This window comes from Varanus komodoensis, unplaced genomic scaffold, assembly GCF_004798865.1.
Source record: "Varanus komodoensis strain SLA01 unplaced genomic scaffold, ASM479886v1 scaffold5, whole genome shotgun sequence".
NCBI classification, from domain to species: domain Eukaryota; kingdom Metazoa; phylum Chordata; class Lepidosauria; order Squamata; family Varanidae; genus Varanus; species Varanus komodoensis.
Window position 1 is genome coordinate 22,331,928 of NW_025336087.1, and position 27,056 is coordinate 22,358,983.

General features: G+C 39.7%; 1 protein-coding gene across 1 annotated transcript in view; it reads left to right on the top strand.

The window, feature by feature from the left end:
• The first annotated feature begins 504 nt into the window (after positions 1-504).
• The window catches only part of FAM81B (family with sequence similarity 81 member B), a 37,055-nt gene continuing 10,503 nt past the window's right edge, over positions 505-27,056 (top strand). Inside the window, exons 1-6 of the mRNA XM_044446139.1 lie at positions 505-577; positions 5,668-5,728; positions 13,545-13,803; positions 17,421-17,539; positions 20,661-20,794; positions 24,345-24,447. Coding sequence (XP_044302074.1) covers positions 5,685-5,728; positions 13,545-13,803; positions 17,421-17,539; positions 20,661-20,794; positions 24,345-24,447 — 659 coding nt within the window. The 5' untranslated portion in view covers positions 505-577; positions 5,668-5,684. The remainder of the gene's footprint in view (positions 578-5,667; positions 5,729-13,544; positions 13,804-17,420; positions 17,540-20,660; positions 20,795-24,344; positions 24,448-27,056) is intronic.

The window sequence follows — 27,056 nt, forward strand, 5'->3', positions numbered from 1 at the left end:
TGGATTTCTTTTTTTAAATTAACCTTCCCCGCCTCCCATCTTTCTGAAACCTGTTCCCAAAAGGTGAGTGACAGCCCTGGGGTGGGGGAAGATGCAGGGCACAGAATCAGAAGAACAGTTAAATGTTGCATTCATACCGCAGTATCATTCACAGAGAGCTAACTTTTCCCACACACCTCCCTGTCAGAAAGCATTGTAGGCATTCTGGTTGCCTAGAAACAAAAGTAAACAAAAGTATCCTGGTGACAGAGCACTAGGTTTTCTGCCACCCATATCCTGCTCTTCCTGAGAAACAATGAAAAGAATCATCTTGGTGCACAGCTTCCCCTTTTGATTTTCACCTCAAACCAAGTACAGTAGCTCCTTCAAGACGTTTACCATCAGGTATTGGTAGCTCTTCAGAAATTTCTAAAAAAAAAGTTGCCAGGCAAACTCGAAGAAGAAATGACTACAGCAGGGATGCTAAGTGGGCTCAGTGAAGAAGTAGAGTTTTCCCTTACATGGAGCTGGTTTGTTGTGGGACTGAGAACATCATTTTAAAACTTTTCAAAGACAGAGAAAAAGCATCAAAAACAAGGTAAAATGTTTGGTTTATAGCTCTGTTACAGTTTTCAAATATGGGATACCCCCACAGCCCTTCAAAAGTTGCACCAGTCTGCAGAACAGGAAATTACTGCTGTAATCCACTGCCTAGAAAGACAAATATGTGTGAAGCATTATTTTGGGAAATGGCACTAGTAAATCACAATTAAGAACTGTATTAATTGACTATATTTGCATTCCTTTGCTCATGGTTAACTGTTTTATAAATTTATAGCATGTGTAAGTAGGGCAATTTCTCTGAATGTGTTATAATACTGATAAACTGTAATTTTCACACTCTTTCTCTCATTTGAGATTTCAGTATGTTTCCTACTGAACAACAATGGAATTATACATGCAGGCTTGGCTCGAAGTGTGCTTTGGCCATCTCAATTAAAGAACATTTCTACAATGTTTTGTATATTGGTATCATACTTGCACCAGTTGTTACTGGAGTTGCCAATCAATCAATGCCAGTTGTAAGTTAAAGAAAATAACAATGGCTCATTGCCTTCAGAATCAATAACTTTGATTTGCTTTGACTATCCCATAAACATAGGGATAGTCTAAATATAGGAAGGGATAGGGATAAATATAGGAAGTATATTTTTTTCCTAAAATCTTCTCAGTCACTTGATCAAATTCACAATTATCTTCATAGGTGGTTTTATAATATCCACTATATAATCCATTAGTAATTCTGTTAAAAAAGGTAATATAAGAAGAAAATATTGTGAATTTGGCTCAGTGCTTGAGGAGAACTTAATATACTTCAGGTGTTTATGGGACAGAAAAATACATCAAGGTTTACAAAAGCATCACCAACTATGAGTTGTTGTTGTCATTGTCATTATTTCCCATCTTTAAGGGTTCCAAGGCAGCCCACAACAACATGAAACAATAATGAGAATTAAAAGCAACACCAAATCAAATATTAAAACACAGCAAGAAGAATGAAATCTCAGCAAAATAAAATAAAATATAGTTTCAGTTTGTAAAGGTGCTGCTTTCTGCATTCTGAATCTCTCTCTTTAATATGATAGAAACATTCATATGATTTATATTATATTGCTTTTTAACTTTGATATTTTGTGTGATTAGTTTTACTTAATGTCCTTTCAAATTTAACGCCACTTGGGGGAGGGGGGGGATCACATTGACTTGCAATTTCAGAGGGATCCATGTAACCCATAATATTAGTACTTTAACCCAGTTCTTAACCACCTTTCAAAATGTGGCTTACGGCATAAAACAGCAACTTCAAATGAATGTATTATACTAGCGTATTAAATATAAACAATTTAAAATAAAAACTAATTGTTCAAGGATAGGCTAGACATGCACATGGTAGGTATGTCATGAGTGGAGCCAGCTGGAGACAGGGGTCAGATGGCCCAGGAGGCCCCTTCTGATTCGCTTTGTTTCTATGTTTCTAACAATAAACATCAAAATAACCATGAGCAGTGAATACCATTTTTTCAGTTAAAAGTCAGGGTAAACAGAAAAGGCTTTAAAAACTTCTTAAAAGTAGTCATATATGAGGCCAAATGTATATTTCTTGTGAAGGAAATCTATTGGGCAAGGACAGACAATGTATGGGCTGCAAGTGCTACTCTGGATTTTTTTAGTGCCTCCACACTTTTAAAATTTGACAGAATGGCAATAGCAATGAGAGTGAAAGAACTGAGCATGTTTAGCCTTGAGAAGAGAAGACTGAGGAAGACTATGATAGCACTCTACAAGTACTTGAAGGATTGTCACAAAGAGGAAGGCCAGAATCTCTTCTCAGTCATCCCAGAGTACAGTACATGGAATAATAGGCTCATGCTACAGAAAACCAGGTTCTAGCGGAACATCAGGAAGAACTTCCTGACTGTTAGAGAAGTATGACAATGGAACAAATTGCCTAGGGACACTGCGGGTTCTCCCACACTAAAGGCATTCAAGATTCAACTGGACAGCCATCTGAGAAGGATGGTTTACTTTGGAGTCCTGCACTGAGCAGGAAGTGGAACCCAATGGGGGGAGAAACCCAATCCATTGACCCTTCCAGCTCTTCTATAACTGCACACTGGAAGTAGTGGGTGGGAAAAGTGTAATTCCTTGGCTTCTGGATGTGTTTGAGTAGAGAAGGTGGTTCTGGATCCCCAGAAACTACTTACCCCTGCTGTAGGGCAAGGCAGAAAGCCTGGAAAGACCCTGTCTCTAGTCTCACCAACCCTACTGATTGTGATGCCAGGACTGTATTCTCCTAGTTAATTCTCTTGTATAAGCCTTCCTATACAGGTGACCAAAGTTGTTTCTATCCCAAAATTAAGTGAGAATTTGGCATGGAGTAGATTCAGTTAATGAACATCCTCCAGGATTTGAGAACCCAAGAATCTTAGTCAGAACTGCTTAGACACCGAGCAATGATTCTCACAGACAAGTCTAAATTTGCCTTTTTTGTGGCAGAACCTATCAATACCTTAAGCATATCAGACATTGTGTGCTTTCTCAAAGAAGCTTTTATTACTTCTGAGATCAAGATGTTGAGCCCTAGCAAATTTTAAGAGCCAAGGCAGGCAAAGATTTAGGATAGATGTGTCAGGCCTTAGGCCTTCAAAAACTCTGTTCACAGCCTCAAGGTACATAATATCCACACTGTACCTTCAAAGAGACACTTGCTATCAGAATAACACAAAATATATAGAAACAAGTAAATCAACTAAAGCTCAGTTTCTGTCCACCCACAAGCAACCTCTGATGCTAGGAATACAAATAAAGATGCTAGCTGAAGCCCCATTAAACAATGTAAATATATTCTTTGGGGAGAATAAGATAATAAAAATAGGCACTGAGTGGGGAAATTGGAAGGACATTAAATCTTATAGGAGATTAAACCATCCTTTTGTAAAATATTTATGCCCGTGGGAAAACTCCATGTCTGTAAACCATATTATGGCCTCTTCTACTGCACAGATAAACAAAGAACAGGGATAAGCACATCTAACAGTGCTAAAGGAGCACATTTCACTTTCCATTCAAGCACACACAGACATTACCCTAGATAGCAATTGAAATGCTGAAAGTCAAAGATCAGTATAACACCCTCTTCAGGCATTCAGTTTCACAACTGTGGAGGATAGTAGGGCTCTGTTCAGCCCCACACCCTTCACCTCTGACCTCCCCATCTGAACAGAAAGCTCTGCAAAGTCTTCTGCAGATCTGTAACAGAAATAAAATCTGCAACAGATCTCTGTATAATTGGAAACTTGCCTTTCAATACCACTGCAGACTTTTGCTGTCAGCATGGGGAGGCTGTGTGTGGAGGGTGTGCGGCCAGAATTTGCATTCCATGCACCTTCCACACTTACAGAACTGAGCACCTGAAGAGGCCTTATGTTTTACTAATACAGTTGCCCAAGTTCTCTCATGTGCCATGGAAATGGAATGTTGACCCCACAGCATCACCTAGGAAACAGCAATGCTAGTTCTACGCATCTTTCAGAATTGGATAACAGCCGGAGTTTTTGAGTATGAAACTGTGCACTTATTATTGGGGTAACAGAATTTTATCTCCATTTGAGTTAAGACACTTATTTGAGCTATTTTCTGATGCTAGGACAGGTTAATTTGCAATCCTTACGGTATTTAGTGCCTTTTAGATCTTGTAGTATTCATTGCTTGAAGGTGTTTTCATAAGAATTATGCAGAGATAAATTTAATCATGTTCTTTTCTTTTAGCATTTTTTCTGTATATGCCATCACTACCAATAGTAAGTTACAATCAGTAGTTATGTCACATAGCAAACAAAACGGCCAATGAGAGAAATAATAGTGACTGTTCTTTGTGTAGTGCTATTTACCTAGACAGCTCTCTAACAACAGTCACAGTATGCTAGGCGCTATAGTCTAGAGCGCAGGAGAGGATAACGGGGGGCCACTTCAGCCCCAAATCCCTGCCGTTGGCTGTAAGTCAGAGAGTACCATGTGCCAAAGGACCTAAATGTGGTTACAGTGCTTACATTTAACTTGCTTCCAAACTAAATTTCACTCTGTAGTTGCTATAGGGTGCAATTTTTATTTTTTTTATTTTTTATTTAGGGGAGTATGGGAGTGCAACAGAGGGTATGCATGTGGCTTATGCATTAGCTGCCTGTATACTTTCAAGCCCAATTTAGGGTGCCAGTTTTATCATATAAAGACTTACACTGTATGAGATAACAATATATGATGGAACTTCTCTCCTAACTTGTATCTATCCAAACACTATGATCAACATCTGAGAGCCTCTAATCTTACTGTCACCTTTGAGGGTAGCTCAAAGGATGGCAAGAAAGGGATTCTCATTTGGGGAAGGCCTCAAAATGGTGGAACGATCTCCTGACAGAGGCATATCTGACATGAACATTGTCATCTTTTTGATACCACATTAAATCACCCTCTAATCCCAGGCATTTAATAGTATTTAATGGCATATCATAGGGGCATTTGTGTCAGCTATGTTTTAAACATATCTAGTATTTTTATTGATATTGCTTTTAGCTGTTTAAACTGTTTTTAAATTTTGTATATTTAAATTGCATTTAGTATCTGTGCTTGTGGTTAGTCATTTTATGAATTGTTGTGAATTGTCCAGAGAGCTTTAGCTATTGGGCAGTATACACATCATGTATATAATAAAATTAAATAATAATCATTTACCCATGATGTAAAACAAACTTCCCTAACCTGATGCTAAAATACATTTTAGGCTTCAGCTTTAGCATATGGGGGATACCAGGCTGGCGAAGGCTATGATAGCTGCTGGCAAATATAGCCATGCTTTAGTGTCAAGTTGTCAATGGGTATAAATAAAAGTGCATTAATACTAGTATTCAGAACTTAGCTATCTAAGACCTTGTGATATGAATTCAAGTTATCCCCATCCCCACCATCACTGAATGATATTGGGGGAAAAACAGTGTTGATCTGGAAACTGGAATATCTGCCTGTGTAAGCCATTCAGTAAAGTAAGGCTATATACTGTGAAGTACGTTGCAATTCACTTGGTTGGTGTATGTGGAACCTATGGTTAATAACATTATCTGGCCTTTGTTACAGATATACATTGAATAAAGATGTCTACAGAAAGCACAACAGAATTGGTTAAACACCTTGACAAGTGAGTCAGACATTCTTTGGCTTTCTTAAGTATCACAAGTTACAATTCATTTGATAGAGAATGATTGGTTTAAAGTTACATTTTAAACAAAAAAAACCCAGTATGAATTAAAAATGTTTTGTGCCATGTTTTTATAAATTAGGAATAAGTAGTGACGTGGCCAAGTGTGCTGATGACATCAAACTTTTTAAGGTGGTTAAAACCAATGTTGGCCCATTGCTCAGCTGCTCTGAAGAAGGCAAGCTCCATTTTAGACATAATTAGGAATAGAATAGAAAATTAGAACTGCCAAAATCTTATTTTCCTTATACAATCCTTGATGCAACTGCACTTGGAACACTGTGTTCAGTTCTGGTTGTCTTGCCTGAAAAAAGGGCATTAGTTGGAAAAAGTACAGAGAAAGGCAACAAAAATTCCCAGGGAGGTGGAGCAGCTCCCCTGTGAGGAGTAGCTACAATAACTGGGACTGTTCAGCTTAGAAAAAAAGCAAGGAAGGGGAGACATGATAAAGATGTTTAAAATAACACATGGTGTGGAAAAAGCAGAGAGGGAGACATTGTTCTCCTTTTCCCATAACACTGGAACCTGGAATCATCCCATGAATCTGACTGGTAGGAGGTTTAGGACCGATAAAAGGAAGTATTTCTTCACACAGCATATAGTTAAACTATGGGATTTCCTGTCATATAAATTAGTGATGGCCACCAATCTGGCTGGCTTTAAAAGGGGATTGGATGTTCATGAAGGAGGAGACTATCAGTGGCTGCTAGTCTTTCTGGCTATGTGGCACACCTGCACACACCAGTTGCTGAGGAGCTTGGGCAGGAGGAGGTTTTGCACCCATCTGACTTGTAGGCAACTGGTTTGCCACCAAGTATACAGAGTGCTGGACTAAATGGACCTTTTATCTGATCTAGCACCACATTTCTTTGTTCTTACATTGTTATGTTCATACACAGTAACTTTCTTCAATAAGCATAGTTTAGCATTATGAGAACAAGCCTGATCAAGCTCCCCATTCCCTCCTCTGCACTGGTTGTGAAGGAGGCAATTGAAATAATCAGTTTCTCTATTTAAACCAAGTTTAATTTGCCATTACATCTGAACCAAGAATTGTGGCTAGTTTAAACTTATATTTAATGAAAATAGCAAAGATCAGAAGTCATGTTTTGGTCTTGGCTAGTTTCAGTAAACCATAGTTTAAACTGGCTTGTACATATGCTTAGTTTAAATCTACTTAGTTTAAGTTTAAATCTACTTAGTTTAAGTAGATATTCTAGTCTACTTGCAACCATGGAGCAGAAGTGGGGATGCTCAAGACCAAGTCTTGAAGAAACTCATTCCCACAGGACTAAGCTATAGTCTGGTACTATGTTTAAACTAGGTCAGTCTCTTTACTACTTTTCTTTCAAGGATATCAAATAATTTCATTGTTCACCATGGGAATAGTTGTTATATTTCCATTTTCTGCTGATAAAATTCTCTAGACCAGCTTGGCTTACAACCAAGTATTGGGAAAGTTCCATTTGCCAAGCCATCAAGTTCTTTGGCTCTTCCCAGACCATTCAACTAATAACATTGTTTACTTCCCCTAAAAATCTTGTTTACAATATATATGCACAGCATCAGGCATCTTTGAAGGGCCTATTCACATATTACTTCAAGAGATGAAGCAGGAGGGATCATCAGTCATACATTCATTTTCCATTTCGTCTTTTGCTGACTTCCAAGAGTAGACTCCAATCAGTGTTTCTAATGTCTTTACTTTTCTAGATACTTTCCCTTTTCTTCACTTCCACTAAGTCCTACCTGGACAAGACAGAGTGCCTAAAGTCTTCATCAATCTTAAATTCATATTGTAATATTACTGTTCATTAACCAAAAGGTACTTATTACATTACTTTGTCTATGTACATAGACAATTATTCAATTTTCAGATAAATGACACACATATCAATTTTAAGAAATACCATCTCTTAAATCTCTCTTGAGACACAAGATGCTTCTGGCAATGTGATACAGTCTAGTATAAATAAGACATTTATGATTTCTTAAACTGATTAAAATTTGAAGGTTTTGGAGATGAAAAGTGAACATGAAGACAAACCAACTGAGCTGGCCTAAGCTCAAAGTAAAAACTCCAAAAATCTTCACAGGAGTTTCCTTTTCAGGATGCAAAGGTCATTGCAGTAGGTTATCATTTATATTCTCCTCAGATACAGTTTTCATGGGAGCAAGAAGCATGCATTATTTATCCTCAAATGAATAGATTCATGTAGCCACTCACTCTGACAGATGCCCTTATGCTTCTTTTAAGGCATTTAATGTATACAATCAAGCAGTAAAAGTAAGGTGATTTGTTTCAAAAACTTCAAAGCACAGGTGCAGTACCTTTGGCCTGTGGCCCTAATCCAGCCTACATAGATACTTCTATTTTCTCCATGGGTGTGATATAGATTCCAGTATCTCCCCCATCCCCACAGAGATCTGCAGTCTCAGAACATAGATAGGGGTGGAGAAATGGGGGTTCACCTGGGTCTCTTTGTTCTGACAGGGGCACTGTTCCATGTATCGTTCCTATAAGAAGGAAAAAGGAAGGGCTTACCTTTGAAGCTGTCCAAGAAGATTCATTCCCATTTATTCGTTACTGCCAGGAAAGCAGTCCTGGTAATCAGAGTTTGGCAGGATTTCAGCGCTCCTGAAATCATGTCCTTCAGTCCTCAGCATCTGCTTGAAAGGGAGTAATTAAGTGCTGGTTGTAAGGCTCATGACACACATTTCTAAGTCCAACTCATTTTTTTATAGCTGTGTTTGTTTCCTCTTACACACATGAGTGAACTAGCATCATGAATTATTTGCCTTATGGCAACCCTGCTTCCAGGAGAGACTGCATCTGGGACATGCTCTGATGAAATTACTTGAGCTGCTCAGGCTCCAGCCATTAAGATCTTAAAGCCATGGAGACAGCTAGCTATGTACAACTCCACATGGAGTTAGGATCCGTGCCTGTGAAAAATGGGCAGGCAGGCCGACAGACAGTCAGAGGCTTGTTCACAGAATGGTGCATTTTATTAGAGCTACTAGGATTAATTGTTTCAGTTAAAGATCCAGACACAGATATGGATGTTTTGTGATATCATCTGGTCAAAATGATTTATTCCTCTTTGGGGGCTTAACATTTAATACTTGCTGAAATGGCTTTCCTAAACATTTGTCTACTTAAGAAATATTTCTGAAGAGTTTTTGATTCTAATTTTCAGTCAGTTTATTTTAAGATGTGTTAATTCATAGTGTAATAACTTCATAGCCCTCATTTTTACTCTTTCATTTATTTAGCTCACCCTCCCCAGTCTGGTGCCCTCCAGATGTTGCAGCATCCACCAGTCCAAGTTATCTGGAGGATACTGGGTTAGGGAAGGTTGATCTAGCCAGCTTGATTTTTTTTCCCACTAACAGGATGTAGTCCCCTTTTAATTAACTCAAGGCAGTATAATATATGCAATCATTCTAATTTCTGCTGAACATCCCTCTCCTGAGAAATAAGGTCATCAGGGCTGTCCCAAAATATTTCCTTGCCTGAGGCAAAGAACCAGATGGCACTATCACCACCCCATGTACTGAAGCAAGCAGGACTGGCCAGTGGCTCTTACTTCAACAGGCATGATAGGAGAATATCCCCTACCACATAAGGCAGCAGGTTCATTTTGGGGGCCCAAGCCAGCAAAGACTGTGGGAAACTGGAGAGACAGAAGATTTATTACTCCCTGTGTGCAGCTCTTCCCTTGACATCCTCTATTTTTAACCCTTCTCCTTCACCTTGACCAAAATGTCTGCTTTCCCAGCACACTCCTTTCTTCCATTTGAACCCCTAACTCCAAAGTATGCATGGAATTGTTTAGAATTATGAGGAGAGATCTGCATCCCATGGAACTCATGCAGCCCTCAGGCTAATTTCATGTGGGACAGTCCAAAGTGTTATGTAGCTGTGAAAATTCCGGGCACTTTGAGCACAGGCCACATCCATCATTAGGTGCATTCCCCACACATTTTATTTATTTATTTAAAACATTTATATGCTGTCCTTTACAACAATGTCTCAGGACAGCCTACAATTTCCTTGAGACTTTCCCCTTGCATCAACAGTCCTTCCTAGAAAATGGTTCAAACACCTGAAACCTCTGGGTATACACTAAAGTAAAAATCTAGTCACTGTTATTCCTTATCCTTTGCTGTTTTGCTTTTTCTCCAGAAAACAGTGCCTGAAAACATTTTCCCAACACTTTTAGTTTTCAGATAAAAGCTTGCATAAAGCATGCTTTTCCAGTTCATTAGTTGTTTCCCAGTGGGATAAGAACTGATGAAATGGACCCACGCAGAGAGAGCAAAACCCCCACATTTTTAGCTCTCTATTATGTCATTCATATAGACTTATAGGAAAGAGACCATCTATATTTAAATATGTCAAGAAAATTAAGCCAAAAATCAGCTAAATAGTGGAAATCCATCCAGGGCACATTACTTTGTTTAGTGTTTTGTTCAACTGATTCTAAACAATTTCCTATGGGGTAAACTGTAGGAGTTCAATGGATCTCTCTACCAAATAAGAAAACTGCATGTACACCATAAGATTAACAAAATGTATGTTTCTTTTGCTATGCACATACATTCTGGTGAAATAGACACTCAAGTCTAACCCCAACCCTAACCCAGTGTTATGCTTGGTGCTGGTGCAGCAGAAGTGATATAAGTCATACTGCATGAAGTTGATTTAGATTCAGTGGAAACTAATAGAAATGCTCACTACATTTCACTCTTTCCTGGAAGTTCAGTCTCAGATGGCGCTGCCGGGAATCTAGTGCTTTGGTCTGTGCCCCCTACATTACAGTGTATAACTGAGGTCTGTAGTGTATCTTGTGCTCTCCAACATCTGTTTGGGTTTCAACACGCACTGGGTTATGTGTCTACTCAGGCAGTTAAATTCACACTGAATAATTCTTTCATGTCATCATTTGTGCACTCACTTGGTAACACTTAAGCTAATTATCAAGCAGCTAATTAATAAACTTCGGTGATCAAATTCTTTGCTGTAAAGTGGTGATTCAAAGGTTGAATCAGGCTACAATTTTTTAAATGATCCAGTTGAACTAAAAAAGCAATGAAAAGTTAGGTATTTCAGGCTGTGACCAGGATGGCAGAGAATCAGGCTTTACTTAAAATGAGTGAAAATGTAGATATCGACAGGACTAGAATTTCTTTTTAGGAACAACTGTTCAGTGCATGTTAATAGACAGTAAGGCCTGATCTGTAGCTGATAGATCTAGAAGAGAAAAATAAATGCAAAGACTTGGAGGAGTGGGCACTGCACCATAACCATTAGCACAATTCTCAGTCAGAAGAGGACACACCCTGCCTGGTAACTGTGGATTCCTTAGTCCACATCATCTTTAACTGTACAGTGTAATAGTTGCATTCTTAGCTGGGTAAAAGAGTATTAGCTATATATTGGTAGAAAAGGGTCCACCTGCCTCAAGAACAGGTCTAGTACAAGCTTCACTGTCCCCTGCTTTGTTGGCTTAAGCAGCCTTATAAAATGTTTTTCTCTGCTTGATATAGGTCGTCCACCATACGTAGCTTAATGCACAATGCAGTCAGTGCTGGGTAGATCATCAGGCAACTGGTGAAAGGAACAAATATTGTGAATGAGACATGCTGTTGAAGCAGTGTCTACTTTGAGAAGGGGTTGAAATAGTGTGTACCCAAATAACCTTTGTGCATGGCCCTAGTTTGAAGGTGGCTACTGATGGAAGACTTTCTGCAGCTGTTTCTGGGTTCATGAGTTCAAAGCAGACATACGCCACTGAGGAAAGATTATTCTGGTCTTTTAAACATGTGGACTTTAGCAAATGAGCTGCTGGAATGGGACTTGTGGCATTGTCTACAGAAATCTGGTCACTGAGAACATAATGCCACTGGGTGTGTTGATCTCCTTAAAGATAATGGCTTTGATAGTAACAATTGTGAGCTGCACTTTGCTTGTGTAATAGGGTGCGCTACCTTCTCCCTGCAGCTTCCCCAGACCCACAAATCAGGGCGTGTGACTCAGGGGACAGAAACTGGAGGTGGAAATAATGGGAAAGCAGGTCCCCCTTAACCCTTGGATGAGCAAAGGTGCCTTCCAGTCATGTTAGGATGCTATTGGATCTACACCACCACCCTCTTCAGTCTGTGTATCCATTATTGCAGCTGAATTCTGAATTTGTTTGCTTAATAAAGGCAAAGTGTCAGATGCTTGCTAAGATTAAGGCTCGTAGTATATTTAATTCCTATTTTAACTGTGTAAGAAAAAGTTAATTCCAAAATAAACAGATCATTCAATTTAAACTATTCTTGTCCTGTGAATTATTATTTGCCTAGCTAATTCATAGGTGAAAAATTTAGCCCATATCTTCCATTTCCAAATCTATCTATCTATATGACTGCTTAATCAGCTTTTTTTGATATCTTTAATAGTAAGATCGTGACTAGGTGCACACAAACTGGCAATTCACTATGGTTTATAAGCCATAATGGGTTTTCATGTCATGCAAACATGGCTCATTTTTGCATTATAAGCCACCCTGCGAAGCTATGGCTTGTAAGTGGGTCTGTCTGATTTGCAATGGGTTGCCATGCCATTTGAACCTGGTTGACATGATCTATCATGGGTCAAACTTAGCTACATGTAAGCCACTTGGCAAGAGTGGAAAAATCCCCATGCTACTTGCGGACAGCAAGCGGAGAGATTACTTTGACCAGCTGACTTGCCCTGTCCCCGCTGCTGCCACTAGCCACTTTGGGCTGGAGGTAGTGGTGATGGTGTGCATGGAGATAGCTTCAGCTGACTTGACAGCCAGCCAAAGTGGCTCCTGTCTCCCTGCTCGATGCTGCTATCCCACGTCTAAAAGGGCTGGTGGAAGCATGCTGAGCAAAGGTTGCTTCACGTGGCTGACTAAACAATCCTGGCTGCTCTGCTTGGTGCTGTCCCTGCATGTTCTTTTGGGCTGGTAGAAGCAAGGGGCAGTGATCACGTCAGCTCTTTTGATGACTGGCTGCAGCAATACTGGCAGCAATGACTGGGAGTAGATGAAGACTCATTCCTGCCAAATGTCCCCTGGGATACCTGCAGGGAGATGTGCGTGGGATGGCAAAGATCATTAAAGTGGTCAATCATCTGTTGGGCACATCATAGACCCAGGGGAAAACAACAGACAGAGTGGGTTATTATGTTGGGGAAATCCTCCTATTGTGTATTTCTACTTGCTCATAAATGTTTAGCATATTCTTGGCTTAGGATAGCAGGAACTGTGGTAACACCCCACTATGGGATAAATGATCTATTTTCCTGAATATCATTTAAACGTAGAGAAACTATGTAGTTCCACAGAAAGTAATTCTTCTCTGAAAATGCTATATTATGTTACACAAAATATCTGCTTTTATAAACTGCAGTGCACATAAAATTGCCCTGCTTACTTCATTGCTTTTGGTAACAGTAGCACAGTTTGCCATTGAATGTGGTACCAAAAATTTTGCATTTTCTTAAAGGTGACCCTACTAATCCAAAGACTCTTCACCTTGAGCGGATTCCATGGTCTTGCAGGCCATATAATACATATAATCACACATAGCAATATGCAGCCTGAATAGGGACAGAAATTACAACCTGAAAACATTCTTCCTTTATTATATTTGCCTTGTTGTCATAGCTGGGCACAACCATATATGGCTTACTTTTACCTGCATGTCCTCTTAACTCTTGCTGTTGCTTCTTTGATAGGAGTCCAAGCCAGTCTTTCTTGCCTGCAATCCCGAATGTTTCTGGAAGCAGAGTGAATTCCCTTGAAGACCGGATGTCCAATCAGGAAAGGACTACTACTGTTCTTCTGGATCAGGCTTTTCGGATCAAAGACAGCATTGTTTCTTACCTTCAGGGGAATAAAGGCATTCAGCAAGGGGAGGCAGCAGCACGCCAGCTACTGGAGAACCACATTCAGATCATCACGAGCATTGTTAAGAAGCTGAGCCATGACATAGAGGTACCTCCGCAGTCATATTTGGCATCACTGGCAATTTGTTAAACCTCTAGTATATCCATTAGCAATGTATTTTTTCTCAGCTTCAGATGAGTTTACTCAATATTAAGTTACTTATAAAATAGGCATAGCCTTGTTCACCCTGGGAGGCAAGAAGTCTAGCCAGCTAGCTGCTAGGATCTACCTTCTGTCCTGAATATCTGGAGGTCTTACCCTTAAAACAAAGGAATCCTAGGACAGTTTCTTACCTGTGCCACAGATGTAAGTCCTTTCAGCTGCTTGTCCAGGAATTTAATTTGGATTTAATTTTATTTTCTGTTGATCTCCCTTGAACACAGAGGTTGAACCATAATTCTGAACCCTTTGAGTGCTTGTTTTACTATGTCTAGGTAGTGATTCTCTGAAGAACTTCTGCTACAGCTTTCCTGAGGCAGTTGAGGAGTGTAGTGTCTATACCCCAGAACAAGAATCCTGCTGCAGCTGAAACACTGAAAACTGAAGGCCCCCATCAACTCCAAAAATTCAGAACAACTTTATACACTGATGCAGAATGAGGTGGATGAAATGTGGATTACACCATTTCTGGCATATATATTAATGCTTCCCAATTAAAACCAACATCCCTTTTTAAAGTATACATTTCATCCTAATGTGTCAGTTTACCATGTATAGAGAAAGGTATTTAAGAACAGTAATATCCAAAAATATCACACACCTTTGCAGCCCAATAATTAGATAGGTCCACAATTCTGCCAAACTCATTCTGCATTGTATGTAAAATGGCTCTTAGGGAGTTTCCAGACAATTCTTTTAAAAGTGCAATTTGCCAGGACTCATCAATGGCATTTTATGGGGAATCCACACTACAGCTACTTCCATTAGCTCCCCACCTGTGTTTTCCCACTACTTCTTCCTTTTTTCTTGTCACAGAATATCTATTGAGGAGGGAGAGATGGAAGAACTTCACAATGTCTTTTGACTGATAGTGTGATAAGAAGCATTTATCTAGAAGCATGTTCATTTTCTTGTTTCAGGTCCAGCATTCTTAGGATTCTACAACCATAATGCCCCCTGCCCCCAAATATCATTTTGTCTGCATGTTCTCATTATTTTCACCTCCTGAGCATGTGGGGCAAAATATCATCTGGAGAGAAAGGGGCAGGTTCCCCCAGCCACACAATGTAATGTAGATATTTTGCAAACTCAGGGCCAGGGCATGGACCTTTTGGCCTAAAATTAGGGTAAGGGTGAAAATCCAGGCTAGGGTTAGAAAAACGACGATCCCTATGAACTTTCTGCGGCCTGCAAAGTTCTTAGGCTGGGCCCAGAAAATGAGCTGCGCAGCAAAATTCCCACCTCATGGCATTTTGCAAACTCATGTCCTGGCCATGACCCTTTCTGCCTAAAATTAGGGTTCAGGTGAATAACTAGGTTAGGGTTAGCATTAGAAAACGTGGGTCCTGACGAACTTTCTGCGGCCTTCAACATTCTTAGGCTGGGCCCAGAAAGTGAGCTGTGCAGAAATATCCCCAACTCAGGCCATTTGGTGAACCCTAACCCAACACTAATGTGGATTTTCACCCTAACCCTAATTTTAGGGCAAAAGGCCATGCCCTACACCTGAGATCGCAAATATCCATGAAATGGGGATTTTTATGCACAGCTCACTTTCTGGGCCCTGACACATTCTAATAGAAGCTTTCAAACTATAGGGAGGATCATAATTAAACATGCTTTAAAAATGCTTGACATTGATAATTTAATTGTATTCATGTAATAATAATCACTTAGAATAGGATTGTCCTGCTTTCTGTACCATGAAGACTGTATGAGGACTTCGACAGAGAACCTGGGAGCCACACAATGGATTATTTTTCCATACTGTAAATATTTTTCCATACTGTAATTTATATATTATAAAGTGTTCATAATATAGTTATTTAATTTAATATAAACAATTAATATATTCAATTAACCATTAAACAAGGGAGAAAACCGATATTGGCTTTCAAAGAAACAAAACTGTCTGTGTGCCAGAAAACAAGGAAGAAGAAATGTGGGAGGAAATCAGTATGCCTGAAGTCTGATCAAGATCAAGCCCAAGATCAAGCCCAATGATTGCTCCTCTCAGGCGCCCATCTCTTTCCTCCCCAGTTTTCCTGCCCAGAAGCCCTCCCAAGTGACCCCCAGCCCCTGGCATTCTGGGCCTCTTGTACTTGGGCTGATGAATAGTGCTCAGCATGCCCTGCTCACGGCAGCTGACAAGCACAAAGGCACTCGTCACCCCAGCGCTTTTGCACTCATCAGCTGGAGCAGCAGGGGCTCTGCGTTGCAAGAGGGCCACAGAACAAGGCCTTGTAGACCATTTGTTGGACCACAGTGACTTAGAAAAATCTGGAGAGAAGCAAGAAGACAGTGTTTTAGTTGTTTCAGACTTTTCATGGGTTCCAAGAATTAACAGAATGCGAACTTTTGGTGGCTAGCTTATAGCAAAAGTGTAATAAGTGCCAACAGCAAAAGAATGTTGTGGCATCTTCTTTAGAATCAAGCCTGGAGTCCTCCCTTATATTACTCTCTTGATCGTTACCTGATGGACAGTTCAGACTTAACAGGTATCATGGTTTCACTACTGTGTGAATGAGCCACAGTAAGCCATTGGCTCATGAATACCTCCTGCTTTCTTTTCTTTCCTAGCTGTAAGTAGGAGATCAAAAGCATTTGCTTTTAAGGAAATCACAGTTCACAGTGATGTTTCAACTTAGAGAAAATGTGGTTTGCTTAAGCCGTGGTTTGTTTGAACAAGCCAGAAGCAAACCCTGGCTGATCCTAGAGTTTAAACAAATCTCAGTTATTTGAGTCTGAACTTCACTGGGGTGTGTTTAAGAACAGAAGCTAATGCTTCTGATGCCTGCCTCATGATTACAAAAGAAGGAAAGAAGCACAAGTGAGTTCAGGGCTTACTGTTAAACATCCATAATTTCCCATCACATCTCTACCAGGCCATTAGATGCAGGGAAGGTACTACGGTTACAAAAAAAAGGTCCCAAGTCTTTCTCCTTTCAGGTCATCCAGAATCCTCCCCTTTTGACCACTGCAAAATTCCTATTTCCACAGTTCCACATATTTCACCATTTCATGCATCATACTCTTCTAGATCTGATTTGATTAATCTGTCTGTTTGTTTTAAGGTTTATTTTCCAGAAAGTAGACACAAGTTATGTGATTTCCATTCTGTCTCTGTGCTGAATGTGAGCAAAACTTATATATGTAAATATAGACATTGGAAACTTTGACAATGTGAGGACAGACAAGTTCCAGAGGTGTCCACCACTAAATCTGAGAATCCTGCCACTCTCTTTGTAAGGGAAGGGAATTACATAGGCATATTAATCAGGCCAGATGGATAGTTTATTTTGCAGCTATTTGTGCCTCACATTCAAACTAGGAGGTAATTCTGAATTGTGTCCTGCTTACTTCTTTTCGTCTTGCTCAACAGATTAGTGGCAAAGCAGGGGCTTTGGTGTCAAACTTAAATGAAACCAGCTGATTTACCTTCTTTTATAGAATAGTAACCTGAGTACATACAAACATATTCTTTTACAATCCATATAAAATTATAGGCGTTGGAGAGGCAAATAAAAGCAAGAGATGATGTAACATCAGGAACAAATTTTGCTATGCAGAATCTGGACCAGAAACATCTTCAGGGAGTTGGGGATCTACGTGGGAGAGTGGCTAGGTGAGTTTTGAATACTGTATTAGAGGAAACTTATCTTGATAGGTGAGTTTGGAATACTGTATTAGAGGAAGCTTATCTTGACAATGGTTACATCCGGGGATTATTATATGCTATGGCTTATCTTGGCAGGAATGAGCCTGTCACATGCTTTCCTCCTGGCCCTCACCACTTTCAAGGAGATCAGAACTTTTTGCTTCTGCTTTGATTAACAATAGCTTATTGTTACATTTGAACCTGAAACTATGGTAAGGTTAACTATGTTTTTTTTTAACAGGCCAGCTTCATAACTTACCATAGTAAAGATCAAGCAGTTTGCCAGGTTTGGAATATATATCAAGCTGCAACTAATCTAAAACAAAAGCTGAAATTCACAATCTCCTTCTCATGGTTACATAGGTGGAAGAGAGGGGAGAGAGGCATTTTCCAAGACTCACATAGGCTCACTTCTGTCAAAATAAACCTTGATTTGTCATGGCATACAGACATAGCCAATGACCAACAATCTTTTGTTCCTTAGCTCTCATTGACAACTATGGTGATCTCAACATTCATTTCTACATTTTCTTTGTCCAGTTAGCAGAAACTGTTAATTTCACAGAAAGCTTAATTTTCTTCCCAACTCTACTGTTTGCTTCTCTTGAAAGAGCTCATTTTATTTCTCATCCAGAGAGGTGACTGCAGTTTGGAGCGAATATAAAATCAGACTGCTAGAGCTTTCAAAATGCACTCTGCTCCCTTTTTCCCACAAGGGATGACTTTCAGTCACCAGACTAAACCTATTAGTGTTTCCATAAACTCTATTTTGATTTTAGAAACCATCTTGTTGCAAGAGTCAGTCCAGGAGAGAGGGTTGATGGGTCCTGGAATAGCATTGGTAGAGCAATTTTTGTGCTGAGCATGTGTATATATTTAGCATAGCAAGATGAATGGTAGATGGATTGTAACATTGCAGATTTGTGTGCCAAGAGTTGGCCATATATCTGCTGGGATAGTTTTGGAATATGCAGGCTTATTTCAGTAGCACCCAAAAGGGCAAGTTTATTGCCTTGTCTTAGGCTGTCACAGAAACAGCATTTGGAACCATAAAGATAATCACTTAAAAATGTGGCATTTCCTACTCAATTAATAGTGCATGCGGTGACCTGGATCCTTCGCTTTAATTATCCAACTTATTTTATTAAGTAGGGTCAGTATTTCCATCTGTTTTTGAGAAAAGAGAGGACACACATTTCTAGACTCAGCACAACCTCATGATTTTGCAGCACCAGGGTTGGCTTTAGTAGCTGTATTTAAACAGCTCATTTTTAATAGAGCTGAGTATGAATAGTTGCTCTTAGGTTGTCAGCATACAAGTAAATGATTTATGCTACCATATAAGCACTATTTACATACTGCTTGCTACTAATGTTCCTTTACAGAAATATTGAGCTAGCCTAATTTCCAACACTGAAAAATTACCGGTAGAAAAGATTCAAGGGGACTGTTCCATACTTGCTTTGGACACATATCCCAATACACATCTGAAATCTACTTATCCATGCTCAGGAAAGAAACCCTTCTGGAACATGAATGACTGGGAGAAATTTAGCTTAAGTGCTAGGAACTTCTCCCATTGTGACCATAGTTCAATTTTGCTGAAAGGCAGGCTGCTGTGGACTCAGAACAGCTGGCCCAGAAACCTGCATGTTTATCAAAATACACAGGAACATAGTGTGTGTAGCTTAGGAATGTCAGTCTAGGTTAGTCTTCCCCAACCTGGAGCTCCTCTGAAGATTTGGACTCCCGACTCCCAATGACCCTAACCAGCATAATCACTGTTCAGGAATCCTGGGAATTGTAGTCCAGGAGGAGGGCACTGGGTTGGAGAAGTCTGATCTAGGTAGTAGAGTGTCCTCATAAAGTGCTTAGAAGGGAGCAAGGAATAAGATTAGAGGTTTTTTGAGAAAAATGCAAAAAGGATATGGGTTGACTATGGAAAACTGATACAGATGTTACAGATGTTAGGGATACAGATGTTAACCTAGTGTGTAGCAAAGGGCAACTGAGTCTTGTGTCAACTTAAAGACTAAATGATTTATTATGGCATCATATATATTTCTTGGATCATAGCCCATGTCATCAGATGCATGGAATGCTGCATTGTCAGTTTTCTCCTTTACAAAAGTGGGGTGCTAAACTCTGCTTTAGTGCACTTTAATACTGCTTGTGAAAACAAGCAAGAATCTTCATGACTTATAATAATACAGTGTTGACTGAGTTAGCAAGTACAGGAAAATCAGGCATTAGCACATCAAGAGTATAAAGTATAGTCCAGAATATAATGGTAGGGAATCTGTGATCCCCCAGATATTGTGGGAATACTACTCCTATCAGTCCCTCCAGCCTGGCCAATAGTCATTAATGATAGGGGTTGTTCAAAATTCCTGGAAGGCACCAGGTAAGGGACAACACCAGCACTTTAAATTGGAAATGGAAGTCCATTGTCATAGAATTAGAGTTGGAGGGGGCTTGTCAACCTTGTAATCCAGCTACAACAGATATTGACCAGGTTATTATATCATCATGCGTTCTTTAACCCACCTTCTGCATATCCAACCCTTGCTCAGTTTATGTTGTACAAACTGGTTGGCATGGGTTACATGAAAGTTAAATAACTCTTACATGACCCATGTTTAGACTTTGCAGAGTCTCCAGTTGCCAGGTTTGCACAAACCGACAACCCCCAAATGGGGTTTAGCTATACCAAATGGCAGCTGCATAGTCTCACCATGGTTAATAACCCACAATGGGTTCTTGTGTCATGCAGGCCAGCTCCTGTGCGTCAACTCATCTTACACAAACCAGGCAGTGTGCTCTGATTTATAATATTCTGGTCATATTCTATACCTATTGTGGTACACTACTTCCAGGCACTATTCACCATAGAGTCTTTTGATTAGGGAATGCTTTAGGTAAGTGAGCAGAAGCTAGGTTTGTGACATGTATTTTTCCTTAAGGAGGAAAGTTGCTGGTTTCGTGGATTCATTTCTAGGTGAGCAGTGGTGGTGGGAACGTATATGATATAGGGCATCTATGGAGAGTTGGCATATCTTTGTACTTGTCCTTCTACTTTTATTTCTAGATGTGATGCCAGCATTGCAAAACTCTCTGGAGATGTAAATATAATCAGGCATGAGATTTCAAAACAAGAGAGAGAGATTCACGCCATCCAAACTTCCTTGGAAAATTATAGTAATAATCTAGAAATGAAGGTGAGTAGATCTGAAGAAATCTGTTTATTTATTTATTTATAATTTTTTATGGTATACTGTTCAGTCAGCCATGTTGGCTGTCTGAATGGTTAACACTCAATAAAATCCAAACATAATACAATATTTTAAAACAGATTAACAGTTAAAACATTTCAATTAAGCAATAACTAAAACTAAATTAATCAATTTACAAAATAATCAAACAAATTAATAAACACAAAATTCTGATAAAAACAAATAAAAACAAGAACCAAAATAGAAAGTAAAATGAACATCTGGCTGTAGCTAGACAAAATATTGCTTAAATATTAAAAAGCTGAGCAAATAAACAAGTCTTTGTCTGGCACCAGAACATTCAGCATCAGCACCAGACATACTTCTCTGGGGAACAAATTCCATAAATGAGGTGCCACTATCAAAAAGCCCTTCCCAAAGTAGTCACCCTCTTCTGGTTCTTTAAAGGCCACTCCCAGAGATGGACCTCCAAAGATGATCTTAAGATATGGGTTCCTTCAGATAATCAGGGCCTAAGTCATGTAGGGCTTTGTAAGTTAATACAACCACCTTGAAGTAGGCCTGGACCGCACTTTGTAACCAATGAAGATTGTACAGGAGTGGCAATATATGACCTCATCTACCACTTGCTGTAAGCAAATGTGCTGCTCTATTCTATACCAGTTGGAACTTCCAGAGTGTTTTCAAGGGCAGCTCCATGAAAAGTGCATTACAGTAGTCAAGCTGAGCATTACCAGGGCATGGATTACTGCTGCCAGTTGCTGCCTGTCCAGATGGGAGCAAAGCTGGTAAATCAACCAAAGTTGATGGAAGATGTTTCTGGCTACAAAGCCCACCTGATGTTCAATGGACAGCTCTGGATCAAGAAGCATCCCCATACTCTGAACCCTGTCCTTTATTGGGAGTGCAACCAAATCTAGGGCAGGTCAGACATCAACCATCTGGACAAGGGAGCCCTCTGTCAACAGCACTTCCATCTTGTATGAATTGAGCTTCTATTTATTGCCCCCTGTCCAGACCATTACCTCAGCCATGATGCACTGGTTCAGAACTGTCACTCTCTCACCTGCATTAGATAGAAAAAGAGGTAGAGCCGGGTGTCATCAGCATATTGTTGACACCTCAGCCCAAATCTCCAGACTACCTCAACCAGTAGTTTGATGTAGATGTTAAATAGCATGGAACCCTGAAGAACACCATGGGGCAATTGCTATGGCACAGAGCAACAATCCCCCAGCACCACCTTCTGGAATTGGCCACCCAAGTAGGAGTGGAACAACTGGAAAACAGTGCCTCTAACTTCCAACTCAGCCTGCCTATCCAGAAGGATACCATGGTTAATGGTATCAAGAGATGCTAAGAGGTCCAAGAGAATCCACAGGGATGCACTACCTCTGTCTTTCAGCATAGGTCATCCCACAGGGCAACCAAGGCAATTTCCATTCCAAATCTAGGTCTGAAGCCAGACTGAAATGGATCCAGATATTCTGTTTCAATGAAGAGTGCTTGTTGCTGTCCAGCCTCAACCCACTGGAGCACTTGCTCAAGAAGGGGATGGATACCCAAGCAGACTGGGAGTCTTGAGAGAGAAAGACGGTCTCTATATATTATAGCCACTCCTCCTTCCCGACCCCCAAGATGAGGTTGGTGCTGCACTGAATACTCAGGTGAGCACATCTAGGAGAAAATAATGTCTCCCAACTCCCCCACCCAGGTCTCCATAATACAGGCCAGGTCAGCCCCCTCATCCACAATCATATCTTGGATGATGGAGCTTTTATTTTGGACTGAACTGGCATTCACAAGCAGTACATCCAAACCTGAGGGCAGATTGATACAGTTACCTGATAGCATCTGGCTGAGCGAAGCACCAGAAGAGGGGAAAGTAGTAAGGCACCTGATCCGTTGTTGTTATTTCAGTTTGTGATGTACATCTGATGTCAGCCCAGTCCCAACTCCCCCTTGGATTCAGAACTGCTAACTAATGTTAGAAGACAGAAACTAACGCCTCTGGCATTCCAGTGGGGAGGGGATAACACAGTGGCAACTTAATGAGATAAGATCCCAAAGTAATCACAGTAATCATGTTTGGTGCAGTGCAGTTTGGTGCAGTGCTGGGGTACAGAGACCCTGAAGTGATACTTCACTGTTAGCAGCATCACAATTGTATTATTTCCAAACACTTAAAATGAAGTACTGTCCAAAATATATAAGCTTACTGAAATTAATAGGATTGGGATACTGAAAAATCTGAGATCATTCCCTCCACATAAAAAAGACCCTGGGATTTTAAAAGGATTATAGCATTCTTTTCCAAATTTGTGCCTTTCAACATGTTAAAGTATAGCCCTGTGCACACTCTTTTTTAGTATGTACCTTTTGATTAGTATCCAATCTATATGAAGCTCTAAAGGAAAGCTTGGGCATTCACTGACTATATGCCTTCTGCAGATACACAAGTGTTAAGTGTATAGTGAAAAGAAACATTGCTTTAAATCACATTCAGGCATTATACCTGAATAGATATTATTATTATTATTATTATTATTATTATTATTATTATTATTATTATTATAACATTTCTATGCATGAGCACATGTAAGCAGCATGAGGCCACATGCATAGCCCATGCACATGCTATGGGACAATAACACATTCTATTGATCAAGTTGGTGTAGCTGAGCCTTCTTCTTTTTCTTCACTCTCATAAAAGGAAACACAGTCCCAATCTGGACTGGGGCCAAGGTGCTCCAAGGGGGGAAAGTTTGAACTTTCCCACCCAGCTGTTTGAAATTCCGTTACCCAATTCTCCAAAATTCTGCACAGGGAAACAGAATAAAGGACTCCACTGATTCTTCTCTCTATGCACATTTTAAGAAACACTGTTCTCATAATCAAGGGAAAATATAATAACCACATGTCAGAAACATATGAAACTTGATACCCACCTTAGTAAAAATAAAGCAGACCCTTTCATAAAGAAAGACAGTAGACAAAAGACAAATAGAATCTCAATAGGAGACAAGTCTTTGCATTCTCTCTCTTTCACACACATACGAGTACACAGACACTCACATCAAAGCTGAATTACACATTCAGGGAAAAAAAACACTTTTTTTTTTGAAAATTTTATTAAGATTTTACAACTAGAACTACAAACAACAATCGTCGCACACACCGGATTTACTGGATCGGCCCCCTACACATATCTTTTAACATTTTATGATCCTACTAGAATCCATTTGCAATAGCTAGGGAGAAAAACATATTATATAACCCTCTCTGGAAGCTTGGTATTGCAGGGTAAATAGTGTAGCTTGCTAGTCTATACACAGAATTAAATCCAAGCGATACCAGGTACAAATAATTCCCCAAATTCATGGCAAGTTTTTATTCAGTTAAGCTAATTCTGAGAAAAGCTCTTAAGAATGGGTCTCTCTGATGTTCCCCACAGTTACTGCAGCAATAATGTGTATTTAATGTAAGTGCTGGAGTTCTGCCTCATAACTGTTGTTCCCTATTGAATTCTTATTAGGTAGTGCAGCTTTTAGGCAAGATAGAGACTTCAAACACAGAGCAAGACTCAAATTTAAAGGCAATACAGGGGAATCAGCACCATGAATTGCAGCTCCTGGATCTCAAGTAGGTGATCGAAGCTTTTTAATTCTGTTAATGTGCCTGGTGGAACAGTTTAGATGGATGGGGTTGGCATGAGAGCAAAACAGAACCATTAATTTGTATGCACTTGGGAATTCTGATGGACTAGTGAGAACATAAAATGTGTAGAATGATAGCAATATTTGTTGAAAAGTGAATTGTCCAATTGACTGGAAGAAATTCTCAGTATGAGCTATCCTAAATTACTCCTACCCCACCGCATAGCAAATTTTAAATACATTTAAATACAAAGCGAGTGCTGCACATTTTTATTGTAGCAATCTTTCTAAACTGAATTTACCAGCATGCAAGTGTGTTTTGCAACCCCTTCAGTTCTTCAGTTTGTCACATCAGAAGTCCTGGTATGTCAGGTGAAAAAATCCACATGAAGGTGATCCTATAGCTTTGTGTGGTTATACTAACACTTACCCATAGAGCTATTTCCTTACCAGGAGTGAGCTCCCCGAAAAGGTTGGGGAGGGAAGTTGTAGTGACTATAGAAGAAGTTGTGAACACAAGAGAGAGAAGAGACAAGGTGGTCTCTGCCACATGGGTATGGGTACCTCCCATACCTGTGGAAAGACCAGGGCGGGGTTAGGGAGGGACAACTCACAGTGAGCCTGTTAATCTGTCAACTGCACCATGGGTTGCTTGAGGAACGGCCCATACTGGGTAGCTTATTTGCAGGGTGGGTTCCTGTGTTGTGTGAACTGACCCATTGTGAAACCCAAGTTTTGTTCAATGTCATTTAATATCAAACTGAATGGAAATGGTTTTAATTCAGGGGTAGAGAACCTCAGACCTGCAGTTCAAATCCAGCCATGCAGAGTTCCCCAAAAGGAAATACACTTGCATACTGACCCCTCCTCATTTCCTCCAACCACCAACTGTTTTGGTGGTTTCCCAGATAGTGTGCTTCCCCCACCCCCTTTTTGAATGTTGTTGTTGTTGTTGTTGTTGTTGTTGTTGTTGTTGTTATTATTATAGCATTTCTATGCCGCCCCTTGCCGAAACCTTGGGGCGGCTTACAACATGATAAAATACATTGAAATACAATAGTACATAATAAATTACCATTAAATATAACAATACAAAAAATACATTGATTATGTTGAAATGTCTCTCTTAAGATCTAGTCACTGGTGGTAAGAATGTCAAAATAAAATGTACAGATCACTTTGGGATGTTTAACTTTTCCTCCTTCATCTTTGGCCTTTTCACTTTTGCCTTTAGCCTCCTTAGCTGCTGGACTGCAGCCCCTTAGAATAAAATTCTCCAAAATAGAATTTGGCCCTTGGGATGAAAAAGGTGGTACCCCCTTTTTTATTCCCTTTGAGCAGGGACTTTTAATAGAAGACCTCAGATAAAATGTAATAAACTCAGAAGAAATTATTTTGTAATTGAAAAGAAAATGTCAAAACCAAAGCAAACAAAACTTAGCAGTTTGCCATTATACAAATGTTTTTAAAAATCTCTCTCAAGTAGTGGGTGTGGCTTGTCAATATGTATGTTTATATGTAAACTACAAGTATGTGACAAAGGGAACAGAAGATCTCTTCCACTGTTTCAGATCAGGTGTTTGTTTCCCACAGTGATCAATCAGATATCTCTGTAAAGCCTACAAGTAAGGCATGAAATCAGTAGCTCACCATATGCTACTCTAGCAACGAGTATTCAATATCCTACTTCCTTTGAAGATTAAGAATCAGGTTTGTCATCAGGGCTAACAGCCAACAGACATACAACAAAATGAAAAATACAGGGCCCCCAGTGGGGTCAGAAACCTCACACAACAGCAACAATATATGTAGTATGTGAGGAGTAAAAATTATAATAATGGAGAATATATATACAGCACTATCATTTAGATGCACCTAATCGCAGAGGAAATCAGTAAATCCAGTGCATATACACTATCTCAATCTTATCAGTCAGCTATAAAAGAAGTCTGTAGTTCCAGTACATGTACATGCTGTTAGTCTTTTCAGTCAAGGGGATCCCAGTGTATTCCCACTGTGCTGGAAATAGTCCTCTTTGTGAAATACAGACAGATCTTCTTAATTCTATATAATTATGGAATCTAAGAGACTTTTCATACAGAGGGGAGCGTTCTGGATATTTACCCTTAATTTTTTTGGCTGCTGCAGGTTTGAATGAAAAGACTGGTTTGACAGCATATGAAATGCACTGTGCATGGTATGCATGGGGCCTTTAAATTGTGAACTGTGTAATTGTATAGACACAGCTGATACCATTTCCTGATCTACAGTTGCTTCATGTTATCTCTTCTGTGTGAGACTGGCTTTTGGAGCACAGAACAAGTACATTCCAGGGAAAGTGTGAGTTACAGAAAATTAGGGTTAAATTATTTTTAGCCCAAGGCATTTTTGCACTAGCAAATTTTTTAAGAATAAATAAGAAAGGGAATGTATTTGTTTCACTTTTCAGAATTTCCACATGTAATATGATATTGAAGTTTTCACCACATTAATTTAACCAGCTTTCAATTTATAATATTCTTGGCTATCTGACCTTATTCAACTAGAGCAGGGGTCTCAAACTCCACTGACCTGGGGGCCGCTGGAAGTAGAGTC